This window comes from Oncorhynchus gorbuscha, linkage group LG03, assembly GCF_021184085.1.
Source record: "Oncorhynchus gorbuscha isolate QuinsamMale2020 ecotype Even-year linkage group LG03, OgorEven_v1.0, whole genome shotgun sequence".
In the NCBI taxonomy this organism is placed as follows: domain Eukaryota; kingdom Metazoa; phylum Chordata; class Actinopteri; order Salmoniformes; family Salmonidae; genus Oncorhynchus; species Oncorhynchus gorbuscha.
Window position 1 is genome coordinate 47117908 of NC_060175.1, and position 21691 is coordinate 47139598.

The following is a 21691-nucleotide window of genomic DNA, read 5'->3' on the forward strand; positions in this document are numbered from 1 at the left end:
CCTTTCACTGCCTTTCTTTGCATATGGAAAAGTGATGATTCCTAGAAAGAATGGCACAATAGGGATTTGATTCCTTTACTTTTGCTGCAAATAAGCCCTTCCAGCTATATGCCTGAAGATTCCTGACACCTCTTTGTGAATGGACCTTTTCCCATTCATAAAGGGTCAGTGTAAACACCGACTTGGAGTTTCTCACCTAAATTCATCAATAGCTGCTTAAGCTGACAAAAACACACTGGAGTGTGTCCTTGCTCATTTGGATCAATGGCTGTTTATCTACTTCATCCTCAGAATCATTAGACTCAAATGTTTCCTTGACTATCAGTGGTTCTACATCTGTGTTTTGGAGTCATCTTCACAATAATTGAGTGTGTGCATGTTCCTTCTCGGTTAAACTACTATCTGACAAGTGCTGCTGGATGTGTACGACACAGTCTCACTCAACAACGAACCATATTTGGTTAGTAGAGAACCTACTGAGTATGATCCACTTCAGCTGAGACAGGTTAAAACATTCTCTCTGCAAGCCAATATGTATCCCATGTACAGTGTATTGCACTGCAGTGAATGGAGTGCGTGAAGTAAGGGGTCACCAGCACTTTGTATTAAAAGCATTACTCAGCAAAAGAGACCAATTTAAGTTTTGCAGACTCTATTGAGCAATTCCAATAACATATATTTGTATTTGACCTACACAATAGCTTTCAACATATCAGTATTTGTGCAAACCTTCAATATAAATTGTATGAAAAATACAATATTAAAAATAAAATGTCAAATGATCCATTTATTTAAAAAAAGTTGTTAGCAAGCTGTGTTAAAAATGCATGTCTTTGCAGGGGACTCTTACTATGAAAAAATACAAATAAATCCTCGATTGTGCTGCCAGCATAATATCCGGCTGCTATGAGAACGGTCATGGGTAAATGCCAACCAATCTCAGGGTGTGTGTGAGCCCATTTAAACTCTCGCTCAAGACAACACTTGACCGTAGGTGGCTTCGGCATAGGCTACACACATAGGGTCCTGCATAGAGTGTAGAGGTGAAGCAATAACATGACAATGTATTGTGCGAGGAAACACGAGCTGGTATCGTTGTTGACATGAGGGTATGCCTGACTTGTCCCTAGATGAGATCTGTGCGACAAGGACCAACCGCGCACGGAACACTTCGTCATTGATTAATGCTAATTGTTAATTCTCTGAATGCGAATACAATCATTTCCCCCATCATTATTAATGACAAGATGTCAAACAAAACATTTGGATGAGTCGAACTGCGCCTCGATAGGATTTGAAATAACAGGGATTTGGGCAGGTATGCGCAATTTTGATGTTCTCATTAGAATGCGCTCATTTTGGGTATAAACAAAAACATGTGATGCTGAAGCGCATCTGCACTACCGGCGAGAATAATTCGACTATTTGACCGTGTGCACTTTTGTTGTCATTGGATTGGTGATAACTCATCCAGCGTGATTCTGAGCCTGTGAAATCACTTACAGTTCGTCTTCGATTTGAGATGCTGGCGATTACCTGCGCTTTAATTTTAGCGCTCATGCAAAGCGGGACAGGTGAGTGGCCATCATCTTGATATTCATTTGATATGACGGGATGCAGCAATAGGCTATCAGCCAACTAGCCAGATTATAGGCTATATCTGGAATTCAAGATCACCATACATAGGATATTTTTAACTCTTATGAATAATATCCTAATAGGCCTATGGTATTTCCCCATTTTAGATTAGATTTTTCCCATAATATAGGCCTAATGTTTATGTTGGCTACGCCTGTATTCGGCGCTATTATGGTGACGACACAGTGGATAGGATTGTATCATAATACATTCCATTGTGGGGTGAATTGGGTACACAGTGCCGTGCCACAAGTTGAAGGTTCCGTAATCTGGTTTGTTCTCTTTACAGTTATGAATGGCACATTTTATCGATAACTGAAAGCCTATCACTCAGGCCCGATCCTTGCTGATCTGCTGCCCTATGCGAAGCGCCCAAAAATACCAGAGCAGTTTTCCCTCACGCAGAAAAACAGCTGTCTGTCTAGAACTCACGTGCACTGGAACGGAATAGGCTACAATGTTGCAAGTTTGCTATAGCTACAGCTTCCGGCTTGACCCAGTTGATTGATTTGGTACAATGTTGCAATTCACTAGATAGTTAAAGTCAAGACAAATATAAATAAATGCACAGGTGGGAAGTAGAAGGATAAATGCGATTGCAAGAACCTGCATTTTCATCAGGTTATTTTCTGTTTTTATTTGTCGGCTTTAAATATTTTTATTTAACTTTACTTAGGCTTACTGCATTGGCCTAAGCTATCTCTGAGTTCCTTGCGCTCATTTCTTTAGCCACCAATGGCCCACAGTTTATCAGTCCATATGGCAGAGAGTACTGTATCAATGCGTCTATATGTCCGAGGCTGGTGCTCTTGCATTCGTTTAATTTCAACTTGATAAATTTATCATTTGAATTCAGATTTGTATTAATAACCACGTGACAATTATTTTGAGAAACGAAACTTTATTATTGAAATGCGCATATGAGCATTCTAACTGGCACGCAGATCAGATCGGTAGAAATGGTAGGATCAATTGTAAGCTTCCCCAAACATGAAACTCTGTATGTTAGCTACCCAGATTTTCGGACATGGCATTATCTGGTAAAATGCAGTTCATATTTTCTTCTTAGCAATCAACAGCTCAGAAAATGACGAATAGGCCTTGAAAAATAAAAACTTGAAAAAAAAACCCTTGAAATTGCTCATTCTCATGACAATTTAGCCCACTGTGCAAACTCTCTGACAGTACTCTTGAGTAGCATAATTACATTCAATTGGCTATTGTCCATTTTACTTTGACCTGTCATGTTTTTAGAATATGGTGTGTTTGTTAACATGTTAATTCATATTCACATCGAAGTGCATTTTTATTTAAGAGTGCGCCATTTATGCTATTTGATAGGAAACACGATTATGTAAAAAAGTGTCTCATGACATTGTCATAAATCTGGTCGCCCTGTAGTCTACAGAAAAGCCCAAAGAGACTATATACTCGTTCTATTGTATAGGCTACATGATTTATGTTCGATGACGTTGACAGAGCATTGGTGGAGCGCCACAGTGCTGGGCAAAGACAAGCTATATATTGTGCGCACCTGAGTTTGGCAAAGTGGGCTGATTATCCTGGGGCGGCATCTGCGCTCACCTTAATAGCTCGTATGCCATTGGGTGAGATGTTTTCATTGTTTTGGGGCAAAATTATGTGAGGTGTTATGTGTTCAGAAAATGCAGCACTCATCAATCTGCTGTCACCTGATTTACTCTGATATTATTGGGTTAATGTGGATGACGCAGCCTCCTTTCCTGCTGGCCACTGAGTGCAATGACACAGATCTCTTATTTTAAATTTCTTCTGCATTAACTCTCTCCATCCACCCCATATTCAGCCTCGAGGTGTGTAGACCATGCCTGCAGTCCTCCCATGGGCAACCTGGCCAGTGGCAGGACCCTCACATCCCTCTCAGGCTGCTGTGGGAATGGGTCCCAACACTCCCCATGCCCAACTCTCCTCCACCCCTGTCCAGTTGACCTTCACCCACCTGCCCACATGGTGGATGATCCCTTCCAGCAGCCAGCCACCTGGTGGGCCTCGGGCGTGGGCACTGACCAGGAAGAGGAGGTCCGTCTGGACCTGGAGACCCGTTTCTGTCTGACCCACGTGGTGCTGCTGTTCCACTCACCCAGACCCGCTGCCATGGCCATGGAGCGCTCGCAGGACTTTGGTCGGACGTGGGAGACACTCAAGCTGTTTGCGCAGAACTGCAGTCTTGCGTTTGGTCTTCCTGATGACACCGGTCAGCCTGGCTCGCTTTGTACGTCCCGGTACTCCAGTGCCAAGCCGTGCAGCAGGGGAGAGGTAAGGCGACAGAATGTCTCATTTACTCTGTGGTGTAAGACACAATTTTAGAAGCACAGTAGACAAACAGTATACAGTAGACCCTTATCTTTCTCAAAAGGTAATATTCCGGATTCTGGGCCCTGGTGGATTAATTGACCCCTACAGTCCAGAGAGCCTTTCCCAGCTGACCCTCACCAACCTCCGCCTCAGACTTCTCAAGGCCCAGACCTGCCCATTATCTGCCGCACCTTCCACCTCTTCTTCCTCCATTGGACTCTCCTACCCTCCTACGGACCTGACTCTCCCCCTCCTCCCTTCCCCCCAGCCCAGCTCAGAGCCCCCTGCCTCAGCTCCCTTTTCCATTTACACTTTCCTGGCTCGAGGTACCTGTCTCTGTCATGGTCATTCAGAACACTGTTTACACAGTGGCGGACAGGACAAACTGAAGGACATGGTGAGTGTGGCCTGCTCTGTGTGTGTGTGCGTGTGTGGAAAAATGCTTCATTATCTAAGCTTGTCCTTTGTGTTAAATAGCCCTGTTTTATTGCAGGTGCCTGGCAGGTGTGTGTGCACTCACCACACAGCAGGAGAACACTGTGAGAGGTGTGCCCCTCTATACAATGACCGCCCCTGGAGGGCAGCCAACGGCAGCAGTGGGGAGCCACACCCGTGCCACAGTGAGTGCCCTACTAAGATGGGTCAATGGCCAGGCAGTGCTGGGTTGCCAACTCAAATCAAGCTCATGTTGAGATCAACACTGTTCATATATCAGTTATTACTTTTCATTCAAACATGAATAAAATCTCCTGTAAAAGTTTTGCTTGCAGGGAGGTCAAGACTCCAAGCCAAACCGGGAGTGTTGGCAAACCTACCGTTGGGTGTCATCTCATAATCTATCCTTCCAGTTGACTAATCCCTCCGTCCTCTCTCCCGTCCCATCGTTGTCTCCCTGTGCTCCAGAGTGTGAGTGTTACGGCCACGCGACAAGCTGTCACTTCTCCCAGAGGGCGTGGCTGTCCTCAGGGGCCACCAGTGGGGGTGTCTGTGACGAATGCCGACACAACACAGCAGGGCGCAGGTGCCAGCGCTGTCGCCACGGTTACCACCGCCACCCAGCCATGCCCCTTGGCTCCTCCCACATCTGCACACGTAAGTCGGGACAACCTATGGACAAGTGAAAGTAATATATTAATTGTTGTCCCACATGTCAGTGAATTCCAGTTATACATCATGTATAACAGTACTTGAAATTGCAGGCATGGGTGTATATTAAAACATCTGTCTCTAATGGTGTGGATTTGTCACAGTAGTATGTGTGGGTAGAGCGAGAAGAGACGAGGGAGAAATATGTGTGTGTGTGTGGTCTTAAGTCTTTTTCTCTCTTTCACAGGTTGTTGGTGTGACCCACTGGGCTCATTACCAGCCAGCTCTGGGGAGGAGTGCCCATGGTGCCACCCCAGGAGTGGACAGTGCCACTGCAGACCTGGTGTGGGGGGAACAAGCTGTAGCCACTGTCTCCCTGGGTACTGGGGCTTTGGGGAAGAGGGGTGCAAACCCTGTGCTTGTCCCCAAAACTGTGACCCCGACACTGGGCTTTGCCTTGACAGGAAAGATATTTTTTTCTCTACTAAATCCAAACATTTCTAATGTGGCTTTCTTTCCTATTACCAGTTTCACCTGACCTCCGTATTCTCCTTGTCATTTCAGCAGCTATGCAAATAACCAGGTTTTCAATGTCCCTATGGGGGGCAAGATTCCTGACATGGACCATGCCTTGACCAGTGAGGGTGAGGCAGTGTGGTCAAAGGAACTGGCAGTCTCTGCCATGCACTACACAGGTGAATGATGATGCACACTAGCATTAGAGTTATGCACCTCACTACTTAAAGCTTGCCGTCATTGGTTTGAGTATACATATTCATGTACTGCTGCCACTGTCTGTCTATGGCTCCTTCCAGGGAAATGCAGCTGTAAGGAGAGAAAGTTGAGGAGTGTCTCGGATCTCTGTAAGACCAAACATGCCTATGGTAAAATATTTTCCAAGGCTCTCACATACTGTACATCTTACAGTATTTACATTTTTCCCCTCACTCTGTAATGGCCTCTTGACCATTGGTCTAGTCAAGTGATATAAGCAGTGCATACAGTACATGGTGTTAAATTCCGGTGAGGATTTATGTTACATTAGGCATACATTCCACAATCCTTTGATTTAGCTGGGTTTAACTGATGAATGTCTTCATGTGTGTCTGTGGCAGTGATCAAAGCCAGTGTGTTGTCTGCTCATGACAAGGGGAGCCACGCAGAGGTACAGGTCAAAGTTCGCAAGGTCCTGCGGTCAGGACAGGTGCCCCTCTCCCATGGCACACACAGCCTCTACCCCATATCCTGGACTATCCGGGGGTGCACCTGCCCCATCCTTAATCCAGGTAACCCAACATATACATCACCAAACAGAACAGAGTAGTGTGCTACTATATTCAATATGTTCTAAATATTGTCCTTATTTTTCCACAAGGTTGGGAGCTACTCTGTTCACTCTGATATAAGTTCTAATAAACAGGATTGAGGCTGAACCCTCTCCCTCTTCTTCCAGGGGTGGAGTACATGCTGGCGGGTCCAGAGGAGGCAGGGACGGGACGCCTGCTGGTCACCATGCAGAGTGTGGTGGTTCCCTGGACCTCCCAACTGGGGGCCCACATATCAGAGGGCCTAAGGCAGGGCTGCCCCTGAACACCCTCTCCAAACCCATAACAGAGCACCCTGAATGGAAATCACTGGTTCACTAGATCATTCAGGAAAGGGACAAACTCAGTGGATAAGGCTTGACCAAGTGTCTTGACCAATAATTGCTATGGAAAATTGTGCCCATATAAGACTACAACCCTGCCATATGATGCAAAGAGGATGGACTGGATACTGGAATCTTTAGAGCCTTTCTTATGAAGATGATTTAACTTGAGGTCGTCCTACACAGACAGACAGATAGACAGACAGACAGACAAACACAGACCCCTGGAATCTACTAGACACAACAAACCCTAGTATACCAGCTTTTCAAACTGTGTATAGCCAAAGCCATGCCTTTTTATGCCTACCAGGTTCTCAGTACAGTACAATGCTGCTTTTGACTGCTTTTAGTATACTGTATTTTTTTCAGTGTCCAGTTCCAATCATTTATTTTTCATGTGTAGTGTGCTAATGAAAAGTGCAACACACACACACACACACACACACGTATTTACATTTTGAGGCACATAAAGGCATCCACAGGAGAGTGCACTGCTTCCAGTCTGCAGCCTTCTTGGTGAGGGCTCCCCAGGTCAAGCCACTCCATCTTATTTTCTATTGTTCTCCTCCATGTCTCTTTTGGGCGTCCTGTCTTTCTCTTCAGCGTAGTGCAATCGCAGGGTGCGTGTTCTGGTGGCAGTCTACAACACGTCCCAGCCACCGCCGTCTTTTCTGCAACAAATCGGGCCCACAGAGTACATACAAAGATCAACCTGAGGAATGTAAGTGTAAGGAACATGCAGCTCATCTCTTAATCTGAAAAGATACAAGGTTCAATGTATGTGGTGCAGTTTGACCGAAGAATGAACGAATCACTTTCAAAGCATCATGGTCCAGTCGTATGTATGAAGCTCTAGTTTCATTTGTGTTTGAACAGTATTTAAACATATGGGAAGAAATGTTTGAAAGAGGTAATAAGACATTGTTCAGTAATAGCTTTAATCAGGACAGGTAAAAGAAAGTACCAGTGCATTAAAGGCTTGAAATGACATGTTTCAAAAGCAGGCGAAGGAAGCACCTTCTATGTACTCAGTCTTTCTTCATAAGAACATGAGTTGTTGATAATAGCGGCCTGCACCAAACATATTTGGCCTTCCAGGACCTGTGGTACCTAACCAGAAGAGTCATATCTCAAAGGCTCAAATCCTGAGATTTAAACACACTGTATCTCACATTTTCACATGCATCCTGTATTGATGTCATTGCATTACAAACACGCTAGGGCTGTCTGACTAAAAAAAGTATCTTGGTTAAAAGGTGTCTTTTTTTTGACACATTGTTTCAAGTTCCTTGCAGACAGGCCACAAGTGGCCAATGTGATTTCTAGGATATTTATTTGTATTAAAATATGTTTACCTGCAGACTGCAATGTTTTTATTTGTTGGCTTTATGTTGCTATTTTTAGTCGACATAGTTGGCAATGGCAATATAAGTTACTTTTAGAATTTTGATGAACCATATGATAATGATTTTGAGACACTAAGACTTTATTATAAATGAAACGAAACTGTTCCACGACAATGAGACTTTTGAAAATAATAACTGGCAGGCAGATTGGTAGAAATGGTAAGATAAATTGACACTCCAAATTGAAAAGGTTGCCGACCCGTGGTGTAGCCTATTACCGGCAACTTCAGGAGCTAAGGTCATCAGCAAGGGGAGGAGGGTTGGGAACAGGTTTTTTTTAAGACAATCAGAAATACTGTCAGTTCCTATGGGCACATTTATAGGTCTACATTTGTGCGCAAACCAGGTAGCCTTGGCCTACTTCTATGCATAATCTGGCGCGCATCATTAATGAACATTGACAGGAGCGCTACAAACAAAAGACAATCCAAACATTGATAACTCCGTAAATGGAATGAAATAAACCAAAAACGCGTTCATCACAAGCGTAGCTTAGGTTGTGCGGTCCGCAAATAACGTATCCACTCCGACAATGAGAAATGTAAAATACCTCAATAATATATTGAATGCATTAACAGAAATTACCTTCACTCAAACAAATATTGTAGATTAGAACGGTAAATGTACTTCTGGTGAGCCAACCCCGTGGCCTTCGCAATGGATTAGTCCACCAAGGCCAGCATGAATCTGACGGGTTTCTCGTGTGCCATAAAGAAATGTATTTTTGCGACTGCTCGACCAACAGCCTATCGACCAGTTGACTAAATGGGGTCAGCCCTAAAACACACATCTCAAATTAGGATTTAGCCCCAATCTTCCAAAGCCCTCCCTCTGATTATTAGTGTCATTGCCAATGACCAATACATTTCCAACAGCTCCCTCTTTCAAGAGACTATTATGCAACCCATAACCAAATCCCAGTTGGTACGCAGTGTTTAATTATCTAATTTGAGGAAATGATTGCATAGACAATGGACTTCCACTTTATTCAGGTATATGGGTTATGAAGGGTGGTCATTGGATGGAAAAATCTATTAAGTAATAGTGAGGTAAAAACCAAAGAACAGATTGGTGGAAAAACATCATGCCAACAACAACATTCAGGACTTTTGACAAAACTTAAAATGTCACATGATCTTTGAGCAGCAATTTAGTACACAAGAGTAATCAAGCTTTAATCCTATCTCTTACCATAATCTGTCAAACACAAACATGCAGTAGGGTTGGGCAGTATCCAGATTTTCTCATACCCTGATATTACGGTATTACAGGCTTCGTACACAAGGTGGCGCAAAAACAAACAAACATTGGGCGTCTAACAGAATATGAACAAAATTAGCACAGGTAATAGCGAATTTCAATGGGGGCTGACTAAATATGCTAACGAGCGCCAACGAAAATAAAAGGAATTGCAAAAACAGGCAATCCAGCTCATAAAGTTATACATATATAGTTAGGAGCTACAAAATGTTATTTTTGGTGAGTTTGAACATTTTACAAGTGAATGTGAACGTGAGACACTGTGCAAAGTTCTGATGCATGCTTGTCTGAAGGAAGAACAGTACTGGCTCTGAAGCAGCATGTGTAGACTACACATTGTGCCTGTGTGGAGTCTGGAGTCGCTAGGGCAACTGGCTTGCTTGCTCTGAGAAGATGGGAGAACAAGGCAGAAAGCTAACACGATATGATGCCTCCACTTGATTAATTCAGCAATTTACTTAGATTAACTAGCAAGTTAAATGTAGGGGTCACTTTAATTTGAAAAATGTTACCTTTATTTAACTAGGCACGTCAGTTATGAACAAATGTTTATTTCCAATGACGGCCTACCACGGCCAAAACCGGACGACGCTGGCCCAATTGTGCGCCACCCTATGGGACTCCCAATCACGGCTGGATGTGATGCAGCCTGGACTTGAACCAGGGACTGTAGTGACGCCTATTGCACTGAGAAGCAGTGCCTTAGACCGCTGCACCACTCGGGAGCCAATTTAATGCAGAATTTAAATTTTAAAAATAATTATCTTGCAGCGTTTTGTAAACGCAGACGTAAAATGCTACTTAATGTAATTTCTGCTCTGCATCAGACTCAATTTGTGCTTCAATTGCACTTCTCCACTTCTTCACAAATGGGCATTATATCAGCAGACAGTGCTCTGACTGATGTGAAGCTACTTTTATCGGTGTAGCCAGCCTACTTTTCTTCGGTAAAAGATTAACTCCAATATTAACTTAAGAAAAACATTAGGAAATGTAGCTGGCTACATTCTTTCTATGATAAACAGGCACACGATGGCCATGCATTATTTTTTCCAAAAAGACCTTGCTTTTTCATTGCAATCTCATTTACTTGTGTGACTGCCAGCCAAATAGCGTTGCACTACTTTTGTCATCTAATGTGTTGCACTAACGTATTTTTTCTGAAGGAAAACTATAGTTGCACTTCCCTGATCACTTTATTGAAGCAAAAAAACTACGACTTTCTGATTCAATATACAACGCGACCCGTCACAGCTGTTCTCACCTCCTCCCGCTTTCTCCAGTTGTGCTATTTACAAACAAACAACCACGTGATTGGCTCAACTGTTCTGGGGACCTATGTGAAATGAAGAACTACCGGTGAAATGAAGAACGCAACCTGCTTTATCTCCTAAAGTATTGCACAAGTTGACTGTGTGGGTATTTACTTAAAAATTAGCAACGAATATTAAAATGTATTGAAAAACATAAAAACATCCTGACTATTTCCAAATACCCTGGTATGAGGTATACTGCCCAAGCCTAACATTAAGTCAAGTGATCACAAACTAGTCTGACCAGTAACATTGATAGTAGGTTACACACCTCCAGTGTAGAATTAACATAGAATGGCACAAATGATCTGATTTGAAGCTTGATAATAAGCAGCTAAATTGTTTTGGATGAGAAACCTTTAACTAAAGTCCCCTTCAGCGAACAAGTCCTCCTCTACAAACTCCCCACTGTAGGAACATCAGTAGCTCAACAACCACTGGATAAAAAAGCATAAGAAAGAAGATGTGTATTTATTTTGTATTGTCCTCTTCTCACAGCATATTCCCTATAGGAGACTTAATTCCTCTGCCATTCTAGGCCCCCTTTAAAAGTAATTCTCCCTCGTGATGAATGTTGAACCAAGAGAACAGGTCTGAGGCATCAGTTGACAAAGCTGATCTCCCCAGAGAGTGGTCTGTGCACGGCAGTGGTTTCAGGGAGAGACCGGGGGATGGTGGAGAGTGGGTGATTTTAGCTGGCAGCCTGGCTGTCTGTGGGGGGTGTATTGTCGGATGACGGGGCAGACTCAGGTGTTGGGGAGGACAGGGTAGAGTCACTAGACGCCACTGGTGCTGAGGACGAGTCCTCTGCCAGCTCAGGTGAAGTAGAATCAACGGGGGCAGAGCCCTCAGCAGGCGCAGGAGCAGTGGTATCAGCCCCTCCCGCGGCAGTAGCATCTGCCCCTCCCGCGGCGACTCCCTCGTTCTCGTCCTCCTGTGGGTAGAGCTCGGGGTACTTCTGCATACACTCCTGCATAGCGCGGAAGTTGTCGATACACTCTGAACCCTTCACCTCCTCATTGCTGTAGTGGAAGCAGGAGAAGGCCTCCTTGAACTGTGTGCCACAGGGCCCGCTAGCCATCCCTCCCAGGCATGGACAGTTCCAGTTGATCTCCCCACTAGGCAGAATCAGGCCTAGAGGAATAGGGATATAAGAGGAAAGGGCAGGGGGATACCTAGTCAGTTGCACAACTGAATGCATTCAACCAAAATGTGTCGTCCGCATTTAACCCAACCCCTCTGAATCAGAGAGGTGCAGGGGACTGCCTTAATCAACGTCATCGGCGCCCAGAAAGCAATTGCTGTTGAGGGTTAACTGCCTTACTCAAGGGCAGAACGGCACGTTTTTCTGGCATGTACAGTGCATTTGGAAAGTATTCAGACCCCTTGACCTTTTCCATATTTTGCTACGTTACAGTTTTATTCTAAAATGGATTAAATAGACATTTCCCCCTCATCAATCTACACGCAATACCCCATGATGATAAAAAAAAAACAGGTTTTTAGACATTTTTGCAAACGTATACAATTTTAAATAAATAAATATCACATTTACATAAGCATTCAAACCCTTTACTCAGTACTTTGTTGAAGCACCTTTTGGAAGCAATTGCAAATAAATTCATAAAAAATCCTACAATGTGATTTTCTGGATTTTTTTCTCTCCATTTTGTCTGTCATAGTTGAAGTGTACCTTTGATGAAAATTACAGGCCTCATCTTTTTAAGTGGGAGAACTTGCACAATTGATGGCTGACTAAATACTTTTTTGCCCCACTGTACCACCCACCACTGCGACCTGTATGCTCTAATCGGCTGGCCCTCGCTTCATATTTGTTGCCAAACCCACTGGCTCCAGGTCATCTATAAGTCTTTGCTAGGTAAAGCTCCGCCTTATCTCAGCTCACTGGTCACGATAACAACACCCACCCGTAGCACGCGCTCCAGCAGATATATCTCACTGGTCATCCCCAAAGCCAACAGCTCCTTTGGCCGCCTTTCCTTCCAGTTCTCTGCTGCCAATGACTGGAACGAATTGCAAAAATCGCTGAAGCTGGAGACTTATATTTCCCTCACTAAATTTAAACATCAGATATGCGAGCAGCTAACCGATTGCTGAAGCTGTACATAGCCCATCTGTATATAGCCCATCCAATCTACCTACCTCATCCCCATATTGTTATTATTTATTTTCTACTCTTTTGCACACCAGTATTTATACTTGCACATCTGCACATCTATCACTCCAGTGTTCATTTGCTAAATTGTAATTACTTGCTACTATGGCCTATTTATTTGCACACACTGTATATAGACTTTCTTTTTTTATATTGTGTTATTGACTGTACGCTTGTTTTTTCCATGTGTAACTCTGTGTTGTTGTTGTTTCTCACACTGTTTTGCTTTATTTGGCCAGGTCGCAGGTGTAAATGAGAACTTGTTATCAACTAGCTTACCTGGTTAAATAAAAGTGAAATAAATAAAAGAGACTTGTCCCAAAGATACTTCTGTGTTGTCCTGGCTGTATGCTTAGGGTTGTTGTCCTGTTGGAATGTGAACCTTTGCCCCAGTCTGAGGTCTTGAGTGCTTTGGAGCAGGTTTTCATCAAGGATCTTTATGTACTTTGCTCCGTTCATCTTTCTCTCAATCCTGAGACTCCCAGTCCCAGTCCCTGAAAAACATCCCCACAGCATTATGCTGCCACTATAACACCTCTCCCCTATTTGACCTAGATAGTTTGTCTGCATTGATATGTAGGCTACGTGTGCCTTTTAAAAAACGTATGTAGTTCTGTCCTTGAGCTGCTGTTGTCGATTGATGTTCTGTATTATGCCATTCTGTATTTTTCACGACTTCTCCCGAAGTCGGTTCCTCTCCTTGTTCGGGGGGTGTTCGGCGGACGACCTCACCGGCCTTCTAGCCATCACCGATCCTTTTTTTATGTTCCATTTGTTTTGTCTTGTTTTCACTCACCTGGTTTCAATTTCCTAATTACATGTTGCATATTTTCCCTCTGTTTCCCCCATGTCCTTGTCGGGAATTGTTTATTGTAAGTCTGTGTGCTTTATGTGACTGGTGCGATACGGGTTTTGTGCCCATGTGTTTTGTTATTTTTGTATGCCGGTAGTTATGTACATTAAACGGCTCCGGCTACATTTACATTTAAGTCATTTAGCAGACGCTCTTATCCAGAGCGACTTACAAATTGGTGCATTCACCTTATGACATCCAGTGGAACAACCACTTTACAATAGTGCATCTAAATATTTTAAGGGGGGTGAGAAGGATTACTTTATCCTATCCTAGGTATTCCTTAAAGAGGTGCAGGTGTCTCCGGAAGGTGGTGATTGACTCCGCTGTCCTGGCGTCGTGAGGGAGTTTGTTCCACCATTGGGGAGCCAGAGCAGCGAACAGTTTTGACTGAGCTGAGCGGGAACTGTACTTCCTCAGTGGTAGGGAGGCGAGCAGGCCAGAGGTGGATGAACGCAGTGCCCTTATTTGGGTGTAGGGCCTGATCAGAGCCTGGAGGTACTGAGGTGCCGTTCCCCTCACAGCTCCGTAGGCAAGCACCATGGTCTTGTAGCGGATGCGAGCTTCAACTGGAAGCCAGTGGAGAGAGCGGAGGAGCGGGGTGACGTGAGAGAACTTGGGAAGGTTGAACACTAGACGGGCTGCGGCGTTCTGGATGAGTTGTAGGGGTTTAATGGCACAGGCAGGGAGCCCAGCCAACAGCGAGTTGCAGTAATCCAGACGGGAGATGACAAGTGCCTGGATTAGGACCTGCGCCGCTTCCTGTGTGAGGAAGGGTCGTACTCTGCGGATGTTGTAGATACAGGAACGGGCCACCGCCTTGATATTAGTTGAGAACGACAGTTTGTTGTCCAGGATCACGCCAAGGTTCTTAGCGCTCTGGGAGGAGGACACAATGGAGTTGTCAACCGTGATGGCGAGATCATGGAACGGGCAGTCCTTCCCGGGAGGAAGAGCAGCTCCGTCTTGCCGAGTTCAGCTTGAGGTGGTGATCCGTCATCCACACTGATATGTCTGCCAGACATGCAGAGATGCGGTCGCCACCTGGTCATCAGAAGGGGGAAAGGAGAAGATTAATTGTGTGTCGTCTGCATAGCAATGATAGGAGAGACCATGTGAGGTTATGACAGAGCCAAGTGACTTGGTGTATAGCGAGAATAGGAGAGGGCCTAGAACAGAGCCCTGGGGGACACCAGTGGTGAGAGCGCGTGGTGAGGAGACAGATTCTCGCCACGCCACCTGGTAGGAGCGACCTGTCAGGTAGGACGCAATCCAAGCGTGGGCCGCGCCGGAGATGCCCAACTCGGAGAGGGTGGAGAGGAGGATCTGATGGTTCACAGTATCGAAGGCAGCCGATAGATCTAGAAGGATGAGAGCAGAGGAGAGAGAGTTAGCTTTAGCGGTGCGGAGCGCCTCCGTGATACAGAGGAAGAGCAGTCTCAGTTGAATGACTAGTCTTGAAACCTGACTGATTTGGATCAGAAGGTCATTCAGAGAGAGATAGCGGGAGAGCTGACCAAGGACGGCACGTTCAAGAGTTTTGGAGAGAAAAGAAAGAAGGGATACTGGTCTGTAGTTGTTGACATCGGAGGGATCGAGTGTAGGTTTTTCAGAAGGGGTGCAACTCTCGCTCTCTTGAAGACGGAAGGGACGTAGCCAGCGGTCAGGGATAAGTTGATGAGCGAGGTGAGGTAAGGAGAAGGTCTCCGGAAATGGTCTGGAGAAGAGAGGAGGGGATAGGGTCAAGCGGGCAGGTTGTTGGGCGGCCGGCCGTCACAAGACGCGAGATTTCATCTGGAGAGAGAGGGGAGAAAGAGGTCAGAGCACAGGGTAGGGCAGTGTGAGCAGAACCAGCGGTGTCGTTTGACTTAGCAAACGAGGATCGGATGTCGTCGACCTTCTTTTCAAAATGGTTGACGAAGTCATCTGCAGAGAGGGAGGAGGGGGAGGGGGGAGGAGGATTCAGGAGGGAGGAGAAGGTGGCAAAGAGCTTCCTAGGGTTAGAGGCAGATGCTTGGAATTTAGAGTGGTAGAAAGTGGCTTTAGCAGCAGAGACAGAGGAGGAAAATGTAGAGAGGAGGGAGTGAAAGGATGCCAGGTCCGCAGGGAGGCGTTTTCCTCCATTTCCGCTCGGCCTGCCCGGAGCCCTGTTCTGTGAGCTCGCATTGAGTCGTCAAGCCACGGAGCGGGAGGGGAGGACCGAGCCGGCCTGGAAGATAGGGGACATAGAGAGTCAAAGGATGCAGAAAGGGAGGAGAGGAGGGTTGAGGAGGCAGAATCAGTAGCGGGGGAGAGAGAGCGAAGGTTGGGACGGCGCGATACCATCCAGTAGGGGCAGTGTGGGAAGTGTTGGATGAGAGCGAGAGGGAAAAGGATACAAGGTAGTGGTCGGAGACTTGGAGGGAGTTGCAATGAGGTTAGTGGAAGAACAGCATCTAGTAAAGATGAGGTCAGCGTATTGCCTGCCTTGTGAGTAGGGGGGGAAGGTGAGAGGGTGAGGTCAAAAGAGGAGAGGAGTGGAAAGAAGGAGGCAGAGAGGAATGAGGCTATTTACCAAGTTCTGCTCTCCTGCGTTTGACTTCCCTGCCACCAGTTACGCACCCCTGACAGTATTATGTTTTATGTGGACCCCAGGAAGAGTAGCTACTGCTTTTGCAACAGCTAATGGGGATCCTAATAAAATACCAGCATGCTTCATTTTAGGGATGGTTTTGGCCAGCTGATGAGCGGTGCCTGGTTTCCTCCAGACGTGACACTTGGCATTCAGGCCAAAGAGTTCAATCTTGGTTCCATCAGACCAGAGAATCTTCTTTCTCATGGTCTGAGAGTCTGGCCACTCTACCATAAAGGCCTGATTGGTGGAGTGATGCAGAGATGGTTGTCCTTCTGGAAGGTTCTCCCATCTCCACAGATGAACTCTGGAGCTCTGTCAGAGTGACCATCGGGTTCTTGGTCACCACCCTGACCAAGGCCCTTCTCCCCCGATTGCTCAGTTTGGCCAGGCAGCCAGCTCTAGGAAGAGTCTAGGTGGTTCTAAACTGCACCATGTAAGAATGATGGAGGCCACTGTGTTCTTGGGGACCTCCAACGTTGTAGACATTTTTTGGTACCCTTCCCCAGATCTGTGCCTAGATACAATCCTGTCTCGGAACTCTACGGACAATTGTTTCGACCTCATGGCTTGGCCTTAGCTCTGACATGCACTGTTACGGATACAGTTATCCTGTGTGTGTGTGTATCCTGTGTGTTTCTTTTCTCTCCTTCTCCCCTCACAGGTGAAAACCATCACTCCCCAATCAGTCAACAATCAATCATCAATCAGAAGACACACCTCCTCCTATTTCCTGACCTATCACAGTTCCTTCCCCATGGTTTAAAAACCCCATCATTTGTTTGTTCAAAAGCTCAGCTCAGCTCAATCTCTCTGTAAATGCCATGTCTGTAGGTCTCTGTGTTTCACTCTCGCTTTGTGTCTTAACCTGTGAGTATTGTTTTTGGTTATGGTGTTTGTTTGTTTGCTGGTGGGAAAAGGGGGAAACCAAGACAAGTCGCCCATGGGCATACACTACCCGTAGGTGAACTTTGTTAAATACACTAGTTAGAACTGGGCGGACCACCCACTGTATTTTTGGTTAGTTAGTTAGTTGTTGTTAAAGTAGGCTAGTCTAGCTTAGGGGTGTGTTTTTGTATATTTATTGTTTCTTTCCTTGGGTCCAGCTCAGCCCCTTTTCCTGCTCCCCCCATTACCGTGTGTTTATAAATAAACCTAGAGTTTGACGGTAGATTTCTGTTGTCGTGGTTATTTTGTGCACACTTTTACTTTGTCACAATAATAATTTGCATGAGTTATGTTACGGGTCTCATTACCATCCCCCCCCTAGACTGTCGGGCCAAAAGGGATTCGTAACATGCACTCTCAACTGTGGGACCTTATATAGACAACAGGTGTGTGCCTTTCCAAATCATGTGCAATCAACTGAATTTACCACAGGTGGACTCCAATCAAGTTGTAGAAATATCTCAAGGATGATCAATGGAAACAGGATACCCCTGAGCTCAATTTCAGGGTCTGAATACTTATGTAAATAAGGTATTTCTGTTTTAAATTTGTAATATCTCTCTCTCTCTATACACACACACACACATATATATAATGCTTTCGGAGAGTATTCAGACCCCTTGACTTTTTCCACATTTTGTTATGTTACAACCTTATTCTAAAGTGGATGAACAAAAAAAATAATATCCTCAGCAATCTACACACAATACCGCATAATGACAAAGTGAAAACTGTTGTTTTTTAAACATTTTTGTCAATGTATTAAAAATAAAGAACATAAATACCTTATTTCTGTTTATTTATTGAATCCATTTTAGATTAAGGCTGTAACATAACACAATGTGGAAAAAGTCAAGGGGGTCTAAATACTTTCCGAATGCACTTAATTGACATGGTTGTAACTTCACAATTCACCTCTTTGGTATCTTTATAATGACTACACCACTGTTGAGTGTTTCATAATCCTTCTACATCCCGACATGAATTCACAGCCCACTTACCCTGGTCTTCGTAGGGATCATTGGGGTCATCTGCAATGAGCTCGGCGTTGCTAGGTGCTTCATGGTCCTCCTTGGTAACGAAGATGATGCGATCTTTACCTGGCAAGGCGAAAACACAGGTGAGACGATAGCATGAAAAGATGCGATCTCTAAGGAAACAATGGGCACCCTGCTATGACCATGACATGTTAATTGCACTTCCCCTTCTCTGTCTCCGGTCTGGTTTTATTAAAGCAAAGTGGGAGACCAATTATACAAATTCATGGTTAATATGGTCTGACTGACCCAATAAACACACAAATGCATTTATCTATTGGATCAAGGCAAGTGGTTGGCTATTAATATGCTGGCCATAATAGCTGCTAAGTTTACAATTCGACAACAGCTGTTTTTCACCAGAGTTCTGTAAACAGAACGCTGAATCAATGCCCATTAACTATGTTTAACCAGCAGGGTCCAGATATAAAAACAACTGAACTGTCACCTGACATGACATGTGCTTCAATTGCCAGAAGATAACGACCCTACTTGTTATACTTGTTTACACTGAGCTGCACTGAGGTCGGAAAGCAAATCATGGTTACATTCGGACACCGTAGAGCCGGCGCGAGACGTGGGTCGGATGCAGGGATGGGATATGCCACTGTATTCAAATTGGACCTTTATCCACACTGCTCCATCGAGAAGATTTAAATACTGCTATTTTCTCTGAAAACCCTTTTCATCCTCATGCTAGCTAGCAGTAGCTACAGCTGCCATTATGGAATGGCATGATGCGTTAAACAACAAAGGAGCTGATTGGCTGATAAAGCCATCCCAAAATGGCTGCGGTGGCTACAGCTAGCGAGCATGAGAATGAAAAGGGCAGTTTTCAGAAAAAAACTAGCAGTATTTCAATCTTCTTGACGGAACAAAGGTACAAATTGGAGTACAGTGGCATATCCCATCCCTGCATTGAAGTAAGTTTAACTATCATGCTCTGCACATCTGTCTGTAAGTGTAAGGTACCCATAGCAGTATGGATATGTGCAAAACTGCTATAAAAGGCCTTTTCACACTGAATTTTTCTTAGCCCCGGGATATCATAGCCACAGGCTAGACTGGCCCTGGGCTAGTTTAGCCTGTGTTCACACAAGCATTTGTTAATCCTAGGCTAAGTTTTAGCCCTGGGCTAAGGAATCACTGGTATTCCACAGCCCAGGGCTAACGGACAAACAACATGTGACCAATGTTATAAGCAATACGGCATTTATTTACACATTATTTCATCTTGCGTCTAGCCTAGCATTTGATTTCCAACAGTGATGGTTTGTATAAACTTCGCCATCTGCCTGTCTGACCTCAAACGATGTTTGACTTTTGAAATTCTTTCTCACCCCTGTACAGAGAACGGTGTGCATGAACGAGGCATCAACTTTTCTGATCTAGTAGGAATCATTCAACAATATTATTATCATGGATATATCCATTTAAAAGTAAATGGAAAATCTATGAAAACAGACAAATGAAGTGTTTGCTGCCGTTCCATTTGTAGTGTTTGTAGCTTTAGTTTGATAAGTGATTAGACATTAGCCAGCCAGCCATAATAACCATGTTTGTTAGGCATAGCAATCAATGTTTTTGCATGGATTTGGTTTTTGTCCTCAAAAAGGATTAAATAGTATGAATTGACTTGTCAAAATAACAGTGCAGCTTTATTGATTGGACTGGGCATTCTAGTAGTTGTTCCTGACCCTGATTCACACTGGAAAACCCCAAAGTGCTCCGGAACAGAGCCAGCTAGTCGTGGGCTAAGGTTGGTGCTAGCCCACTTTAGAATGTGCAAGTGTGAAAACTCACTTAGCCCCAGGCTAAAATCGCTCTTAGCCCTAGCCTAAGGTGCAGGGTGAACACACCTTAACATGCTGACCAGACCTTCAATTGCATGTTGATTTTGTCCACACATACCAGATGCAATCAGGACACGCAAGTTGAAATATCAAAACGAACTCTGAACCAACTATATTTATTTTTGGGACAGGTCAAAAAGCATTAAACATTGATGTTAATTTTGCTAGCTAGCTTGCTGTTGCAACTCATTTGACCTGGGATATTAACATTGTCCTTTACTCGAAAATTAATCCACAGATAAAAGCGTAAACGTTTGTTTCAAGTAATCTCTCCTCCTTCAGACTTTATCAGGTGGTCGGCAACCAACTGTAAGGTGCATTAACACTACCACCCACGTGGGTATATGCTCCTAAAAATCAACGAGATGGGAGAGGCGGGACTTTCAGCACATCACAAATAGAACCAAGTTATATAAATGCTACGCAGAATATCGTGAGCAGTGTGGGTGTAATGATTTAATACCATGTACGTGTACATTTATTTTGCTCACGCAACGCGAACAGTGTGGTCAGCATGTAAGTATCTTTTATTTGATGGATTGGTTCTTGCTGAAGAAAGATAAAGGGCCATACGTTTCTAAAGCCATATTGCAAGCCATGATTGACGTTTATAAATGTTTAAACACAGCGCCGTGGATGTAGTTCACACACACAGAGTAGTCGTGGGCAAAGCGAATGGCTGAATGCCACCTCGAGTCAGAACTAAATGGAACCATGATCGCGTTTTGACCTTAGTGTAAACAAGCGTAACGGCAGGGTCGGTATCTACTGGTAAGCGCTTTGACAGCTCTGCCTGAAGTTCTGGCTAGCGTGGAAGTTAATGTGTTCGTCTCGTACGAATAGCCTTCCTTTACAAATCAGATTAATCCTGATAATTTGATTGCCCCATTTATAGACCTCTTCAAACCCTACAACTGACTGGAACTAAGATACATGAAGTTACTGCACAAATCAAGCTGGAACAAGCACCGCTGACCTGCTTCGCAAGTTAACTAGATACCCAACGTTACCCTGCTAGTCCCTTCAATGACATTCATTGGACAAGCGAAATGAATGAAAATCTAAAGGTGCACTATTACCCTCTTGCTTACAGTACGACATGACAGACGGTGGTGATATCCGTTGGTCCTCTACTTAGATCAGAAGCAACGACGGTTTTTGTACAATTAGCTGCAGTGAACATAGTCATGTAATTATTAACCGCCCGGCTTCCGTTTCCTTTGACCTCTCTTTGCTTCGATTTCTGGACGCAGTCTTATGACGTCATCCGGGCAGCCACTGGTGATTTGTGCAGCAGTTCGAGGTAGATCCAGGATCAGATTACACAACTCTCATAATGAGGATAAAAACAATGAGACTGGACCAGTGGTGCGGGGAAACTCCTACCAGCAGTACTCTCCCAAAGAGTAGTGAAACCTGTACTGCACTCATCTGGCAGTATGTACCACAATAATATTGGGATATACCTTGTTTGATGCATATTGTGACTTATGCCATGTGAAGGTTCAACACAGAATGTTGTTTTCTA

The 21691-nt window shown here is 44.5% G+C and overlaps 2 protein-coding genes and 2 long non-coding RNA genes across 6 annotated transcripts; 2 read left to right on the forward strand and 2 right to left on the reverse strand.

Annotated features, from left to right (window-relative positions):
• Positions 1-915: 915 nt before the first annotated feature.
• On the forward strand, positions 916-6905 carry LOC124031448 (netrin-4-like). 3 transcript variants are annotated; one of them, XM_046342686.1, is made up of 11 exons: positions 916-1318; positions 1506-1574; positions 3464-3933; positions 4034-4369; positions 4466-4592; positions 4876-5064; positions 5306-5522; positions 5623-5753; positions 5874-5942; positions 6174-6344; positions 6512-6905. In XM_046342686.1, the coding sequence occupies exons 1-11, from the start codon at positions 1207-1209 to the stop codon at positions 6646-6648; spliced, it is 2028 nt and encodes a 675-aa protein (XP_046198642.1). In that variant the 5' UTR covers positions 916-1206; the 3' UTR covers positions 6649-6905. The 3 variants fall into 3 exon arrangements, with proteins under 3 accessions (XP_046198642.1, XP_046198644.1, XP_046198643.1); XM_046342687.1 differs by having other exon boundaries at positions 917-1318; positions 5626-5753; XM_046342688.1 differs by having other exon boundaries at positions 916-1574.
• LOC124031452 lies at positions 4679-10001 on the reverse strand. Its single transcript, XR_006838129.1, has 3 exons — positions 8698-10001; positions 7161-7377; positions 4679-5079 (listed from the first exon to the last, which is right to left on the reverse strand). It is a non-coding gene; the product is annotated as an uncharacterized LOC124031452 (long non-coding RNA).
• Positions 10002-10003: 2 nt separating this feature from the next.
• On the reverse strand, positions 10004-21407 carry LOC124031450 (mitochondrial intermembrane space import and assembly protein 40-like). Its single transcript, XM_046342690.1, has 3 exons — positions 21243-21407; positions 18275-18373; positions 10004-11819 (listed from the first exon to the last, which is right to left on the reverse strand). The coding sequence occupies exons 1-3, from the start codon at positions 21262-21264 to the stop codon at positions 11377-11379; spliced, it is 564 nt and encodes a 187-aa protein (XP_046198646.1). The 5' UTR covers positions 21265-21407; the 3' UTR covers positions 10004-11376.
• LOC124031453 lies at positions 19095-21690 on the forward strand. The gene is made up of 3 exons (XR_006838130.1): positions 19095-19233; positions 21059-21230; positions 21417-21690. It is a non-coding gene; the product is annotated as an uncharacterized LOC124031453 (long non-coding RNA).
• Position 21691: the final 1 nt, after the last annotated feature.